The sequence below is a fragment of the Aphelocoma coerulescens genome, chromosome 18, assembly GCF_041296385.1.
Source record: "Aphelocoma coerulescens isolate FSJ_1873_10779 chromosome 18, UR_Acoe_1.0, whole genome shotgun sequence".
NCBI classification, from domain to species: domain Eukaryota; kingdom Metazoa; phylum Chordata; class Aves; order Passeriformes; family Corvidae; genus Aphelocoma; species Aphelocoma coerulescens.
The window spans coordinates 4270003-4286661 of record NC_091031.1 but is presented as its reverse complement, the minus strand read 5'-3'; the positions used below and the strand labels follow the sequence as shown (position 1 = coordinate 4286661).

Sequence of the window (16659 nt, the reverse complement as noted above, 5' to 3'; positions counted from 1 at the left end):
CTTGCATACCATTAAATATGGACATGTGCGAAACAAGGCAAATTATAGATAGGAATCAGAAAATCTAGATGTGAGAGATAGTGCTTTATGAGGCAATGCAAAAGCATTAATTTGCAACTTAAATATTGATTTGCATATTTAAGGAGATGGGGTTTAAAATTGTACAAATAGTTGGGCATTTGAATTAACCAAATTAAACTGGAGACTTGTTAGTTATACAAATACTCATCCAACACAGCTTGTCATGTAATCTGTTAAAATCATGTTACCTTCAAGTGATTTATTTTACATACACAGATCAGTTTTATAATTTACAGATCAGAAGACAAGGATTTTATAGCCTTTTACTAAGAAGTAACCCCAAACTACCACTGTAGTGATAAAATACAGTCTTTGAGTTCTCAACAGTAGTGGGATCTCGTCAGTTTTAGGGTTGATGTGTTGGAGTCATTCCAGTGTGTTTAGCACAAGTTCTCCAGCTCGTGCATATGGTGCAGGAGTATTGCAGTGTCCTGTAGACAGACACATGGAAGCTCAGGCTGTGGAGGTGAAGTGGGAAGAAAAATCCAGTTTCTTAAGAAGGTTTCTTTGTCCTTAAATGAATGGCATTTAGCTACATGAAATCATACATTTTGCTTAGCTTATTAAAAGCACAAACTCGATTTGTTTCTGGTTTCCCCAAGCACTAAGTTTTTAACAACTGCACAAGGATCAGGGGCTAGGTGTCTAAAAATCAGAAATTCTCTGGGCTTTGTGATTTGAGAGGGTTGCTTTTGTTGAGCCATGCAATGAACTGCATTGTGCATGTGTGTGAAAAGGTTAAGAGCCTACCTAGCTGAGGTGGGGGCCGTGCTGTTAGCAGATGAGGAGAGCAGGATTATGCAGCAGGTGCACGCCGTTCACTCTGTAGAAGATTCTGTCTTCATGGAGTCATCTCTTGGCCCACGTTTGCTTGAAGACAGGTAACAGCAGCCAAACCCAGGTGACCTTGCCATTGCCTTTTCCCTGTCTTCCCCTCAGCAAGCCACTTGACATCTAGTTTGCAGAGATTTTGTCAAAACTAGCTGTAGAAAAACTAACGCTTGCAGGAATTCTTGGATTTGGTGTGTTCCATAACCCAGCAGGACATTCTTAAATAAGATCAGGATTTTTTAGACTAAAGAGCAGCTGTGTGTGCACCAAAAAGCCTGTTCTTCAGCATGTGGTATGACAGAACACTGGTTAACTATCTGGCTGATACAGCTCCTGCAAGTGTCTACTAAAGCATATCCAAAACTGGTTTTGTGTGTTTTGATAGCAAGTAGCAATTCCTGCTCTTATTAAACAGCTTGAGCTGCAGCTCTGCAGTTCTTACTCTATGAACTCCTGTGTGTGCTTAGGATCTCTGTGCTCCTTTACTTAGCCCTCCTGCAGCTTCATTGAGTAACCCATGGTGATGTAGACTAGTGAAGTTCTGTTCTATCTTTAAACCAAGCAAACAAAAAAATCAACTTTACTATTGTTTAGGAACTTCCTGTGCTTTGAATTATGGCATTTATGATAACTTGTTTTAAATGGTAGCTCCTGCTTCCTGGTAAGCTGTCATACTTGAGACTGCTGTCACGGGTGGCCAGCTGTGTTTAACTGAGCATGTTCACAGACTTTTGCAATATTTGGGAGAGTTGGGTCATTGCCTGTCTCCACTGTCATGTGAGATGTGGCTTTTTCTGTCATACAGTCACTCCATACTGTCTCTTTCTGTTGGTGCCATGGTCACTGCTTGTTTCACTCACTCTCTCTTAGCTTTCAGCTTGGTGTTGGATGACTGTTTCTGTTGCTGTTCTTGTGACTGCTGGGAAGAAAGGGATTTACAAATGGTTTGATTCTAGCTTTTGGAAAAATATTACTTGATACTTGTCAGTAAACTTTTTGGGGGGGAATAGAATAAGTAGATATTCAACAGGACTGGGAAGTTTTTCATGGAAAAGCAGAAATACTAAACTCAACATTTAGAAAAAAAGGAAAAAAAAACGGATTTTGCTGGACAGAGTTGTTCCCACTATGAGTCATTAATTATTTGTAGCTATTTTTGTTTGCCTTTCCTGAATGCTTGCTGGTACTCTCAAAGGAGACACATCCTCACATCTGCTCCTGCATTTCTCCTCAGCCATCTGAGTGCTCTGACTTCAAGGAGATCAGATGTGATCAGGGGCTGCAGATCAAATCCAGAGCTTTAAGAAAAGCAAAATGACTGTAAAGTACTTGTAAGGCTGAATTGTGTGCTGTTTAGCTGTGACAAGTGTAGTGATGAATTTCCAAAAGCAGAGTAGTTTAGCACAAGTTGTCTGGAGTTCCTGTCATGGAATTAACCTGGTTTTGTATGTGTGTTAAATTTCAGGCATGTGACACAAGCAGACCTCAAGAGCTCAACATTCTGGCTCCGAGCAAGTTTTGGTGCTACTGTGTTTGCAGTGTTGGGTTTTGCCATGTACAAAGCACTACTAAAGCAGCGATGATCTGAGAAGAAGCACATCTGGCCCTACCAAATAAATAAATAAATAAAACACTTTTATGTACATTCTGAATGCTTTAAATTCTGCTAGAAATATTTATATATGCAGAGTTACTTTATTAATATTTGTAATTCATGCATAAGATTATTTTAAATTATAGCTCTAACTACAGTATTGCGTAATGTGTGGAAAAAAAGGAATTGCATCTTAATAGCCAGCTGAAATGGCTTAACTTGTGAGGCCAAAAGGGAATTTGTTGTAAATAACCTGTACATATTTAAGCAAGTAAGACATTGCTTGCCAAAAACCTATTCAAAATACTGTTCTTAGATGTTCACCATGGTGACATTCTAGTGTATAGGTGAAATTAATTTTCAGTAGAGTAGACTCAACTCAAGGATCATACTTCCTCAAGGACTGCTTATTTATTTCACGTTCATCTGAAGTGACTTCATCTTTTTGGACTGTAAGCTATACCAGGCAGAATTTGTGATTTTCATTCATATTTTTAACTGATGAACAAATTTGCCCCTCTAATAATGTATTTCAGGAAAGAGTCATCTTTGCTGTCCTGGCCTTTGATTTTGTATTTTACATGACCAGTGATATATTTAGAGTCTGGTCTTTCTTTTAAAAGGAAAAAAGTAAACTTCAAAAACTGCCAGATCAACTTTATATGCTGTGTGTAACCCCTGTTTTTCATTTTTCACTATGTTGTTCATGAACCAGACAAGAAAAATTTGTATAATTTGGAAAGTGTTGCAATTTAATTTTTCACATCTGTCAATCCTACCTATTGAAAGCTGTGTATAAGAGAAAACTACAATAGTACACAGTGCCTATTCTACTGTAGTATATTAGTTGCATGGATCACAGTGCATTCTGTAATGGGCTAGAATTACCTATAGACACAGCTTTTTTAATGATCAAGTAAACCAAACATTAAATTCCTCATGACAAACCTATTTTTCCATTGCTGGCCTTTTCAAGTCTTTCAATAAAATAACTGTGTACTGTGTCTGTGTTTATCTTTTTATTTCCCTGCCTGTGCCCTGCAAGGTGGAGTTTAACAAAACTTTGTCCTTTATGTCAAAGGATGCTTTCGGTGCCCTCACTTGTTGGAGGTTACATACCTTGGTGGTGCAATTTCTCTGATCTCTCTCATGACTGCATTGCCTCCAGTTGGTGTTTATTTCTGATTTCTATCAGAAAACCAAAGTGCCTTCGATGATACTTTAAAGCTGAAGTGCAAATAGTCAAGCATGAACTTTGTATTTACTGTCAAGGACAAAGAGTGGGAGAAAAGATCAAATAGTTCAGTGGGGTTTAGGGAGTTGTGGGCAGTGAATTGGTGAATATCGTGTTGATTAAACAAGCTCCAGCAGTGCGGCGTTCCCGAGGAGCTGTGAGAAGGAGTCCTGGGATCCTCCCGAGGGCAGCCCTCGAGGGACCTCCGCCCGGCCGGGAGCGGCCGCCAGGGGGCGTTGGCGCCGAGCTCACAGGGCCGCGCTGAGCCCAGGACCAGAGGGAGCGGGAAACGGCCCCGTCAGCCCGGCCCGGCGGGGACGGCTGTTCCCGGGTGGAACGGCCCCGTCAGCCCGAACCGGCGGGATCGAGAGAGCCTGCACGGAACGGCCCCGTCAGCCCGCGCCGGCGGGGGCGGCTGTTCCCGGGTGGAACGGCCCCATCAGCCCGGCAGCGGCGGGGAGCGGGTTCTGCTGCACCGCTGAGGGAGGCGCCCCTGCTCTAAGGCGCTGCCCGCCCGCCCTCACGGCCCGAAGCGGCCAGCGCAGGTGAGGGACGGAGCGGATCACCGCCTGCTCATATAAAACAGGCCTTCCACAGTGGTTTGCGGAGAGGAATTTTCTTACGGAAGAGCACACAAGTCCTAGTATCCAGCTCTGTTGTGGCTCCATCCGGGTGGGTGGTTGGTGTTCTCTGAGGGACCCGCGGTGCCACCAGATAAGAGTCATGATGTCCCCCTGCCACTGGCCAAGCCCTCCCGAATCCCGTGAAGATTAGAGTTACCGTGAGGGGAAATTCTTTTTCTCATGGAGTATATGATGAAGAATGTCCAAAAGTTAGCTACTGCAGTTAAGTGCTGGGAAGAAGGTGCAGCACTCCAGTCCACTTACTCTCAACAGTGATTTGTTTTCTTTCCTCTGGTGCTGTCAGTTTTCTAACAACTTCTTTCATTTTATTTTCCACAACCAGACTCCATTTCTTGCTGCTCAGTCTGATGCGTGAATTGCCTGACCACGGTGTCAAGTCACTGAGAGGACAAAGACCTTGATTCATCTTAACTGGAGACATATCCTTCACCCCTCAGCTTTGACCTCTTGTCTGAAAGCTTGTCAGTTCAAGATTAATAGTAAGCATTAATAGTAACCATTGATTTTGTGCTGGAAATTAACCTTGACTGACTAATTGGTCTCCATTTCAAACAATTCTTTTGTTTAGGAATGACCTTGTGCTGTGATCCCAGCAGGTGGCAGGTAAAAACAAGCGGACACACCTTAAAATACCACAAGGTTGACCTGATATGAGAGCTCCCTTTTAAGACAACTGCCCCAAAAAGGGTTAATTGCAGATTTAAGTATTTCCCCAACTATAACCAAAAAGACAATTTGAACCAGCTGCAACCAATAACAGCTCCTGTGGCAGAAGAGAGCAGTAGATGGAAGGACTAGAGTGCTTTTTCAGTGCTGGACTTGGAAAGTTCTAAGTACAACATGGAACAGGGAGGGTCAGAAGGATGGTCTTTCAACACAAGTTAGAAATCACAGGAGAGGTTGGACTTTATTTTTTCCCACTATTCTTTCTCTTCAGGAGGGAGAGAACCCATGAGTCAGGGGGAAGCCAAAAGGCAGCACATATAGTCAAATTCATATTGATTCTGTGAGGTAAACTTGCATTGTCCTGGCACAGGGAGTATTGCTGATGCTGGAAGAGTCCTTTGCCACTGTTACGTTTTGGACTTGAGTTTAAACCCCAGTCTCAAACCATCTGTGGTCCTTAGAGGTTTTTTAGCCATTTTCATGAGTCTGAAGGGGTTAATCTGACAGGTCTGATCCAGTCCCAGCTGTGTATGTGCTATCTAATTTCCTCTTAAGGTTGTGTTTGTGTGCAGCATTTTTGGGTTTTGATCCAAAATGCTGCATTTTCCTTCGGAAGTTGCCTCCCAAGTCTGGCCAGCTGGCTGAGCTCTGGTATGGAAATCAAGCTGGGTAGGTTGCTCCACATAGTTCCAATTGTAAGAGTTGGGAAGTTTTGTAAAAGCCCTTTGGGGCTACTTTGGGTGGAGAAAGGACCCATGAACAAACTGTTTGGATTTGTTCCAGAGGGCTTAGCTAACAGATGTTGGCTGGGTCCCTACTTTGAGGTGGGTTTATTGCATATTCATTAGCTGACCTTTTGAGCCACTTCCAATTCAGGGAGGGCGTACATCTACATTTTGTTTGCAGGATTTGGACTATAAAAGTTGGGGTTTATTATCTCAAGTCCTTTCTGTCGGTGTTTCTTCTGAAGCCCTTCCATGTTCAGTCTGCACCTGCTTTGGGGTGGCTTACAACCTCCCAGTTTATCTAGGCAATTACTGTCTTCCAAGGTAGAGTCACTGGGGTATGCAGTGGGGAGAAATGACATTCTAAATTAAGAGACTCTCACACACTTGCAAGATGATAATTTTTCTGTAACAAAACTCCTCATTAGAATACTGTTAATTTCCTTTCTGTGACAATTATAGCACAGCACTAGCTCATATATGCAATTGCAGAGATATTTCCCTGAAAAAAAAAAAACAACCCTATGATTACCACTAGTGAAAAACAGTCCTTAGAGGAGAAAAATGAACTTGTAATTTTGCAGCAATTTCCCAATTTAGGGGGAGTTTGGTGTTGAGGTAAGGAGTTTTGGGGGTTCTCCCTGTTGCTGATTGCATTCATGTTAGACTTCACATTTGGCATTTTCCCACTAGCATCTGAAATCAGAGATGATACAGTCCCCAACTGAGTGGAACCTGTTACCCCTGAAATTCAGCTCATTTATTCTCTCTTTACTTTAAAAACTTGCTTTCCTCTTCCCTACAGACATCTTTAAATGACTGCTGTTTCTTTCTGTTGGCATAGCATATTTTTGCTTATCCATCTGTTTTAAAGTTTTGATGAGGTTTAGTTTTTCAATCAAAAAGAGATTGTTTGTATAATCGCTGTTTAGTGCCTGGAATATTTTGGCAGGAGTGGTGTTAGTATGAGTGAAGGGGGTTAGTGCTTCTCAGAATTTCTGGATTTGGTATCCTGTTCTTATGCTTCAGGAGAGCAGGCTGGACAAGCTCTAGACCAGCGAGAAATGGCTCAAGGAATTACCTTTAAATGTGCAGAAGATCTGCTCTGTTTCACCGATGTCATTAAGGGGACAGAAGCCCTCCTCTTCATCAGTGGCACTGAAGACCTCAGAAGAGCTTTTATTTTGTTGTCATTTTCCTACTTGAATCCTGAGATAGAAAAGTTCTGTTCAGGTTCAAGGGTCCTGGTTTTACTTCTCTGCTATATGCTCTGCTACTGCAGGATGGAAGATCCTACTCCTTTTCCAGAGGTATTCTAGCTGGATTTGTTATAATATTTGTTGTTGTGGTTGGTTTTTAAACAAACTGTAGAGAAAAGAGGGACTTCCAGCTTGGTTCTGTACTCGTGCCTGAGGTGTCTCTGATCTGGTACTGGAGCTTTCATCAAGAAAACCTGGCCTGTGGTGCTGGACTCTGCTCTGACTCTGTGTTCTGTCTGGCTTTTAGCAGAAAGCAGAGGCACTGGCACCATGTGGATCAGCCTGGCTCTGCTCGCCCTTCCCCCTTGCCAACCTGCTATTTCTGTACTAGATTGGAGGAAGCTAAAACTGCTGGATTTTTGCCGGCAGTAAAGGCATTCCTCAAGTTCCTAATCCAGGCTCCAGATGGTTAAGTTGCCCATCCTGACATATAGGAACAATTATGGTAAAAGACGTAAAACCGCACACCAGCCCCTCACGGTGAGACTCCGGCACGCAGAAGTCGTCTGCAGAGAGCCCCGATGAACCGGCACTTCTGGTCACCTGTCCGCGAGCAGGAGGGCAGGGCTGGAACCGGCCGGGCCCCTCTGCAGGGGCTGCCTGGTGCCGGCCATGGCCGAGTCTCCGAGGGTCACCCCTTGGGAGGCGGTGCCGGCCGTGGGCAAGGGCCACCCGGCGCTGCTCCCCCCGCCGCCGCCCAGCCCGCATCCTCGGACGTGCCGCAGCTCCGGGCTCTGCCTCCGAGAGCCCCCGGGGCTCCCCCGCGCCGGGAAGGGCGGACCCCCGTCCCCGGGATATGGCTCGGGGGAGGTGCCGGCCGTCCCCGGGATATGGCTCGGGGGAGGCGCCGGCCGTCCCCGGGAGATGGCTCGGGGGAGGCGCCGGCCGTGCCCGGGCCGGGGGCACCGCCCGGCCACAGGGGCGGGAGGCGGGGAGGGGTCACTGCCCTGGCCGGAGCACGGCCGCCGGGATGCCGCCCGCCGGCGCTGCCCCCATCCTTATTGGATGTTCCCTGGATGGAGGATTTCCTCCCCTCCCGGCTGCGGGAGTCATGAAGGCAGGCTCGGCTGCGCTTGAAAGTTTGCCAAGCAGCAGCTAGGTTTAATTTCTTTAAGGATCTGGGGAGAAGGGGGGAGCGGGGGCTGGAGGGGGGACCGTTTCCAAGCATGGGAGACAAGCTGCCGGAGCCTCACGCCAGCCCTTCCCCTGCTGTGGCTGCCAGCTCGGAGGCGGAAGAAATCGAGGTGCTGGACTCCGAGGATGTCCTACCTATGGCCGCAGAGGATGTAAGTTTCCTTTGCTCGGTATCTTCCCCCCTCTCCCCCGGGCCGGGTTAATCGGCTCAAGCTATACATAGCTGAAGCCCGGGATGGGGACAGGAGCGGAGCCGGTGACCCTGCGGGGCGAGGGAAAGACGCCGTCCCCGCCGCCTTCCCGCCGCCCTACGCGCCCCCCGCCACTGGGTGTCTGCGGGCTCCAGTAGCCACCCGGCTGGCTCCGTCTCCGGGGCCGCAGCTCCCGGCCCAGGAAGCCCCGGCGGCCCGTACGGGCTCCCGGTTCGCTGGGTGCCCGCGTCCGGCGAGGAGATGCCGGTGGGTTGCGGCTGGCCGTGCAGGGGCAGCGGACTGCTCACAAATGCGACTCTGGAGCCTGGTGAGGGGCTGACGCCTTGGCTCGAGGGGCCGCCAGGGGACAGAGAGCTTCTCCAGCGTCACAGCCACCCGGAGGGTGACAGATGTGAAATGCTCCCGCTCTCGGGAGCTGCCCTCTCTTCCAGTCCTCGAGCAACAAACAGTCGAGCAAGTTTTGTCCTCGGCTCGACAGGGCTGATGGCTCTCTCCACCCTTCGAGCTCTGATAGCACGTGAGGGTTGGGATAAGTTGGCACCGGCTCTCTGCCCACCCAGCCCAGAAGGACGCGAAGGGGTCCTGCGCACTCCAAATCTGCTCCTGCTATGCTGAGCGACAGTGCCTGCAGAGCTGAGGCAGTTGTTCTGCATCTGCCGGACCCGGAGGCAGGAGCTCGCCGTGCACCTGTCTGGGAGGGAGTGAACGTGAGAGATCCTGCATTTCTGGTTCATCTCAGGACTGTTCACAGCTCTTCTTCCCAGCAAACTCGGCTGGGATGAGAACTGCAAAGTGTCTGCTCAGTGTGCAGCGGTAAGTGCAGGGTCTGTTCCTGCCTGTGAGACATAAAGTAGAGATACTAAATGTCTTTCTGAAGCGGGCTCTGGCTCGGGTCTTGCACCAGTATGAAGGGGACGCTTGGGAGCTGAGCCTCCATCAATGGCGCATCCTCTTGGCCCTCTATCTTTTTGACGCTGCTGGAGGAAGCCACCCGGGCATGCTTAGGGACAGAGCCTGCTCTTCACCCCCCAGCCCTTCCTTCTGAATCACCTAGAATTCGGTTGCTGTTGGATTTTCCTCCCAGAGGGTACCGGAGGAAGTGCAGCTGCTTGCTGGAGCTGCATTCCCCAGTCTGTATTCCTGAGCACAGTGCAGTAAGGAGGAAGCGTGTGATGCAGTTTGACCTCTGCTACAACACTGCCAGACAGTCCTAAGAGGAGATGAGTGACTCAGGGGCGTGTGTAGCTTTGACTTGGAAAGTGTGGCGTTTCAGGAGCTTTCACAGTCCAGGTTTCCAAATCCCAGTACTTGCTGAAATCAGACTGTGACCTTTTCTTCTCTGACAATTTTTTTGGTTGTCTGGATGGTCCTACAAGAAAGATTTCCTGTTGTGATACACGTGGGCCCCTTGGAGTTCTTCCATTCTCTACAAAAACGTATCCATTAGCAATTCAATCCTGCCAGGGGGCCCAGGAGATGCTGAAGTGCTGAGTGCCTGGCAGGATTGGGCTCCTAGGACAGGAGTGGTCCCTGGTGAAGTCTAGATCTAGTCTAGAAGTTCTCATCCCAGTTCCACAACTGCCTTGGTGCTTGACCTTGAGGTAGGACAGCTTGGGTCAGATCCAGCTCGCAGTGTCTCACCGTTATTTGCATTGTTATTTGACTCTGGTACCTTGTTTTCTATAATCAACAAAACTAAAGCCTGCAGCTGCACTGGTTATGGGAAGCTGCTGAGACCTGGCTGTAGATGATGTGACAGAAGCCTGAGGTATCATGTATCATCTGCAAGTCAGAAAAGCAGGAAGTGGTGTAAATGCCCTCCTTCTCCTCCGCCAAGATTTCCTGCTGAAACAAGCAGGCTACAGAGCATCATCTCTGAAAACTTCAACTGCTCTGTGCTACTCTGTGCCCCCTGAGACCTGACTGGGGGTTGATTTTGTGTTGTTATTACATCTGAAAGCCTGATGGAAGCTCTCTGGCTTGGCCAGGAAGAACTGACACAAGGTCCGTTCTTTATGTGTTATTAACCACAAAAATATAACACAGTGGAGGTTTGGCTGTCACCGCCTTGACAGTGTGTAACAGCTTAGCTGTGATGTCATTGCAGCTCTCAGAGCAGCATTCCATAAAGCCAGGATTCAGGCAGTCCCAAAGTGTTCTGGTTAAAGTGCTGGGCTGATTTATGATGATAAATGGGAGCTTATAAATGGAGAGAGACATGGGGAGGAGGGGAGCTAACAACTTAAACAATGAAAAGGAATTCAGTGGCCTGATATCCCACTGTCTCTCCAGTCAATTCTGCGTTAGATTTGCCTACCATGTAAAAGGAAATGTTCTTCCAGGACTAGATAAGACTCTTACCAGACTTCTGCTTTGCTAATAGCACTGTGAGGAGATTTACTTCTAAGAGTCTGATGTTTGTTGTTTTACTCAATTTGTTTTTCTCTGGGAAGGGGAGTGAGGCAGAAAAAAGATGTGCTGAACAGCACTTCAGACAATGGAGCTGGAAATGAGCAAATGTTCAAACTTTTCTGGGAATCCTAAGCCAGTGGTTACCCCAGTGCTGCCTCATGGAAGTTGCTGTCTTCTCAACTGGCCCCTAAATCCAGGATACATGAGAGAGAGCCTTAAACAATTCATTAGGAATTTCCTCTGTTCCGTGGGACAGTGAGGCAGCAATCTGGGTCAGGGAGGTGACTTGACATCAGTCTCTCTACAAAGCATAAATCAGAGCCTGTTTCCAGTTTATTTTTTCTGTTTCCAAGTGACAAGGAGTTGTGGAGTGTTCACATGGTTGTGAGCATTGAAGTGGAGCTTCCTCCTATACAGAATTTTTAAGGCAGATCTGATAGAACAAAAGATGTGGGGTAAATCCTTGCAATGGGCTCTCTCCAGCCTTCCACCCTCCCACCTTGCACAAGAGGAATTACCTGTTTTTCAGATGTGGACATGTGAGGTTCAGAGAACTGATGGGTTATCAAAGAGCCTGCAGAAAGCCAGAGTCAGAAGCAGGCATCAGACAGGGCTCTAACAACCCAGCAAGGCAATTGATCAGTCAGTGTTGGGCCACAGGGTCTCAGAAAGTGATCTGGAAAAACATTGCTAATTCCTCCCTTCCCTCAATATGCACAGAGCTTTCTTGATCCCTCTGAGTAAAAACCCCTTTTTTCCTTGCTTGCCTGCAAATAGACAAAGTGGGAGAAAACAGAATTACCATGTGAATGTTTCGAGTTCATCCTAATTTGGATTTGTAAATGAAAACTGTTCTCCCTGTGTTTGGTAGATTCCCCTGCCTCCCTCTCTGGAAGGGTAGGTGATTCTGGAATGAAGAAGGATGTTGGAAATGGCATTAAATCATTTGGTTATTTCTCTGTTAGAATATACTTCTACAGTTTACTGCATGTTAATGTCATTGCTCTTATACCTTCTTTTTATTCTTTTTCCTCCCTTATGCATTGCCTCTCAGCACTGGAAAGCCCTATTTGATCAGGTATGTGAACAACTGATATATTGTCTCTGTCTTGTGAGCAAAGAGCCTAACCTCTGGTTAATTTCCTCTATACTGGCTTTTCCCTGCATTTAAAATACAGCCTAAGAGTAATGTGCTCCATGCTCCCAGTTCCCAGGATGCTGGTATGCAAGTCATAATTATCACAGCTGCTTTGGGCCTTTCTCTCAGTTCCTCTTCAGAGTAGCCAGGGACAGGAGTGAGCCCATCCCTGGCGGCACAGGGGCTGAGCCAAAGTGCTGCAGCAGGTGCTCTGTTTGCTGCCAATTGTGCTGTCCTTGCTTAAAGGATCTTCTACTCTTTCAGGCGGGCAGACTAAGACCTGTAAAACCGGCACTGTGTTCTTTGAAATGGCTCCCCAGGTGCTAAACTGACTTCTGCAGGGTTACATCATCCGGGGAGGACCTGCTGCTTTAAACTTGCACAAGATTAGCAAAGAATCTGCTTCTATACCAAAGACTGTGGTTGTGTCAGATAAATGCCTTGGGTCAGATCTGTAGCCAGCTGAAATGAGCACAGCTCTGAAGAGCTTCGAGCTACAGCTGCTGAGATTTTGAGTTGTGGGTTCTAGTTTGTAAATTATGCTTTTAGCTGTTTTCACTGACACATTTGCTTTGTGGTATCCCTTCCATCTGCCAGGTTGAAATGTGTAGCAGCTATAAACACAGGTATTTTTCTAGGTTTGACTTGCTTCTAAACTGCAGCACTCTCTTGATGTCATAAACTTTTATGCTGTTGTGCATGCATGCAAATGTCACCTTCTGTAAGGGAGCTTGCTCTGATGCTGGAATTATCCTGGCAATAAAGTTTGGATGGGATTTCATCCCTGCTTTATGAGGCAATAATCTCGCCTCTGTGTTTGGCTGAACTACAAAGCCAAAAGCTGTGGCATAGCCTGCAAAAGGATGTCCTTGGTACCCTGGGGGTCCTGTTATCATTCAGCTACTAACTGGGACTGCTTGTTCTGATGAGTGCTCATTTATACCCGGTTAGCCGTGACGAGCTGCTATTCCACGTGTCTGGACTGCAGCACGTTGGCTGTGTTACAGTCAGCTGGCAGCTGGGAGCTGGGAGCTGGGTATTATGATTGTTGATCACACCTAAATCGTGTGGTGTGTTTGAATTTGCTGGGGCTCATAGGGGACGCTGAAAAGGTGGATGCACAATAAATTGCTTGTGGTCTGGGCTGAATGTTTGTTCCAGCCACTTTGAATTCTTCTGTCTCCAACACTGGCCTTAATTTGGAGTCTTATTCTGCAAGCATCCTTTGAAGTCACTGAGTCCTTGTGGGATGGGGCTGTTGGCTGGTAGCTACCTCAGGCTCAAAGAGGGGAATCTGTAGTTTCCCATTGGACTTGCTTGAATAGTAGATGGGGGGTTTTCCTGCTTTTTTTTTTTATTTTTAAGGGAAGGGAAAGTTTGACTGTTGGATTTACAGAACATTAGCCCAGTAACAATGGAATGGGCTGCAAAGGCAGACCTTCGATAATTAGCTATGTTTCAATTAGGGCTGCAGCTGAATTTTAAACATTGTCTGTAAGGCTTTATTATGAAAGAGAATGCAACCTGTGACAACTACACATAAGTCCTGAATAAATCAATAATGTCCTTGTTGCCTGCAGGCAAAGCTGACGTCTTCCTGGAGCATTATATCAGCAAAGCAATGCAATTAGTCCTGCAGTGAATTGCAAGATGCTGTTTGTCATGGAACAAGGTTGCTATTCCCAGCAGCAATGTGCTAAGAGGAGAGGGGAGCATTTTGTTTAGCTCTGATTGGCATCCATGTGAAACACGAGGGCAGTCTTAATAACTAGAGAATGCCTGTGTGTTGGCACTGGGAACAGTTGCAGCTCTCCCTGGGAGTCAGGACCTGGCTTGGAGGTGTACTTGGAGTGGAAATGGGTGGCCCCGGGTGCATGTGCATTTGTGACTCATGGGCTGGGATTGAGGTTTGAGAGCCATCCTCTCAGCTGAGGCACGTGGACCTCTGCACTCACCACCTCCCAGGAGAGCATGAGAAGGCTCTGGAGAAAGTGTTAGAGCAGTTGGGAATTTGCAGGCTGGGAGTCTGCAAGTGCCTTATTGGTGTTATACTCCATCATCCCAGAAAACTGTGAAGGAGAGGTTAGTGCACACACACACAGCCTTTGAGAGGGGAAAGAAATTATTATTAATGCTTGCTTTTTTTTTTTTTTCCCTCTGAGGAGGAATTTTAAAAACTTTTATTTAAGTTTACTGACAAAAAAAGCAGCAGGTTTCTGTTTAAACATACAAAATTTAAGGGGTTTGGTTTTTTTATGATCCCCTCCCAACTTAAATTAAAAATTCAAAACTTCTTGATGGAAAAATTGCTGCTCAGCCATAAAGCAATGCTTTTTGCTTGGTTATTTTGGGAGAGAGGAGTGACTGACCATGTGTTCTGGAGGAATTTTTTATTTGTTTTGATCCAGCTCTAGTCTGCCACACTGGGAACTATCAGTGACTCAAGCCAAGATCTTCAGCCACTTGCAGATTCTTTTTAAGAAGTAACAGAACTTAAATTTGACAAAAAGTCAGACCCAGAACTGCTTCCTATGCTTTGAGGTTCAAAGAAGCCCCTCCCTGGACAAAATCCTGACTACACTGAAGCAAGTACCAAAATTCCTCCTGGATTTAGTGGGGTCAGCACTTCACCCAAGAGCTGGGGAATAGGTAGACTCACAGCTCTTCAGTGCTGCAGCCAGCCAGTTACAGTTCAGCTGCTGCCTCATACTGTGCTTGCAAGATGTGGTTTTTATTACGAGACCATGGCCCGCGGGCAGCTCTAACTCACTTTTATATGGGAACTTTTATAGGGATTCATACATTTATTTATTGTGCTCATAAACACCCTCCACCCCCACATACACATTAGCTCCGGATCTGCTGCCTTCTGCAGAGCCTGCATGCTCTGTGCTGTCTCCGTGTAGAGTCTGAGCTCTGAGCAGAGCAAGCTCTCTCCATCCCTGAGCTCTGAGCAGAGCAAGCTCTCTCCATCCCTCTGCAATCACCTGGGGTTTTCTTCATTTGTTTTCAGTGGTGAAAGCCCCATTTTTTTGGTTAATTTTCTGGTAAAGTTAAAAATGTGACAATCCCAGGAGCAGCTGCTGACAGTTTCCTGCTTCTCTGTGCTAATAAGATCCGTTAATTGCCTTGCACTCAGACATGAGAACATCTCTCAGTCCTTGCTGAAGCCAAGCTGCCTGATGGTTGGAGACTGACTCTGCAGATGAGTGTCCTGAGAGGCTGTTCCTGCATTGCTATGTCCTCTCTAGGGCCTCGGGTGCAGTTCTTTCTCCATGTCCCCAGTGCCCCTGCTTTGGCAGTGACTGCAGCTCATTGGTGTTATCCGGCCCTTGGCTGGGCTGGGTAAAAGGGGCTATCTAGGACAACAGTGTTTGTTCTTGGGATAGACCTGTCTTCTGAAGGTGGCTTTTAACCTTGTTAGATGTCAAGAGCTTGTATCATCTTCTCTGTTTCCCCATCCCCATGGCTGCTGAGATTTTGAGGGTTAATTAGCATTATCAGCGCTCACTGTGGAGTTCTCACTTCTTCTTACCCATAGCCTGGTTTGTAGTCATGACAACAAACTTGTTTTAAATAGACACAAAACTCTCCAAAAAGACCCTCCTCACTGGCTCAACACCTTGATCCTATTGCTTGTCAATCCAGGCTGTGTTTTTGTTGCAGCTGCTTTAGAAATCCTAGATTCCTTCCTGAGACTTGTACGTGGGTGTGATGGCAACAGATGAACAGAGTTTATGGGGAATGCAGAGGGATGCCAAGTTACCCAGTCTGTGTAGGCAGCTAATGGAAAACTTGAGCTCAGAAACAAGGCTGTAGAGGTAGATATTCACTTGCCAGGAAGAGTTCAGTTGCTGAGACTACCAGCAGTGGGTGCAGCTGAACCTGCTCTGCCATGGTCTCATAAAACATTAAAATATGCTTTAAAATATGCTGACTTTGCAGCTGCCTTAAATCCAGGGCTGGTTCCTGCACGATTGAAATTGCAGAGAGATCATAAAATTGGGGCAGCTATTATCATGGTTGGTGGTAACTGAGAAAGGGAATTATTTTGAACCTAATGATCTTTTATGTTAACTGTCCCTTTTCTCTGGGTACCCTTTAGCACAGGCAGGCAGAGCTATTTCCCACACTGTAAAAGAAATTCCAGTTTGTTTACTGGGGCACTGTTGAGCTAAACGTGACCCTTCACTTTGAAAACTTTCCTTGCCTATTGTTGCTGGCAAACCTCTGCCAGTTGTGGCTGCAAGACCTCTCCAGGCAGGTCTCACTGAGCTGTAGACAGTGGTTTGTGCCTTGAGATTTCACATCTTTCTCTGACAAACAACTTGTGTCTCACCTCTGGTTTGTTGGATCACTGGGAACAGGTGGAGCACAAACTGCAATATAAGGAATAGGAAATGATGGCAGTGATAGTGGCCATATAGGCAGGAGGGTTGAGCCCTGGGTTGTATTAAGCTTCAAGTCCTTGCATGAATTTTGGACTATTTCTGGCTTTTTAGTGTTCATTGGGACATCTGACCACATTTAAATGGAGTGGTGCTGCAAAGAGGAGGCTATGGGAACTGGGATGAGGAAATAGTCATCGACTTGTTACTTCATCTGCTAAGGTGACTGAGGAGTCTGAGGTGCTGGTGGGAAGACTGTCCATGGTGATAACAGATTAGCATCCAGACCCTAAACCAGCGTCTGCCTTGTCTGCCATATCAGACGCTTCTGAGAGCATGGC

The 16659-nt window shown here is 46.6% G+C and overlaps 2 protein-coding genes and 1 long non-coding RNA gene across 9 annotated transcripts in view; all 3 read left to right on the top strand.

The window, feature by feature from the left end:
- RHOT1 (ras homolog family member T1) overlaps nucleotides 1-2555 on the top strand; it is a 32198-nt gene extending 29643 nt beyond the window's left edge. For 2 of the 4 annotated variants that reach the window (XM_069032291.1, XM_069032293.1), the window contains one exon: nucleotides 2378-2555. In XM_069032291.1, coding sequence (XP_068888392.1) covers nucleotides 2378-2495 — 118 coding nt within the window. In that variant the 3' untranslated portion in view covers nucleotides 2496-2555. The other 2 variants (XM_069032294.1, XM_069032292.1) reach the window with 2 other exon arrangements.
- Nucleotides 2556-4019: 1464 nt separating this feature from the next.
- On the top strand, nucleotides 4020-7667 carry LOC138120100 (uncharacterized). Of its 2 annotated transcripts, none has more exons than XR_011155739.1 (4): nucleotides 4020-4285; nucleotides 4707-4863; nucleotides 4953-5719; nucleotides 6805-7667. It is a non-coding gene; the product is annotated as an uncharacterized lncRNA (long non-coding RNA). The 2 variants fall into 2 exon arrangements; XR_011155740.1 differs by lacking the exon at nucleotides 4020-4285 and adding an exon at nucleotides 4313-4412.
- Nucleotides 7668-8200: 533 nt separating this feature from the next.
- Nucleotides 8201-16659, top strand: part of RHBDL3 (rhomboid like 3) — a 65571-nt gene continuing 57112 nt past the window's right edge. The window contains exons 1-2 of one of the 3 annotated variants that reach the window (XM_069032730.1): nucleotides 8201-8320; nucleotides 11847-11870. In XM_069032730.1, the coding sequence (XP_068888831.1) occupies nucleotides 8201-8320; nucleotides 11847-11870 (144 nt within the window). Of the gene's footprint in view, nucleotides 8321-9114; nucleotides 9194-11846; nucleotides 11871-16659 lie in introns of those variants that run through there. The other 2 variants (XM_069032732.1, XM_069032731.1) reach the window with 2 other exon arrangements.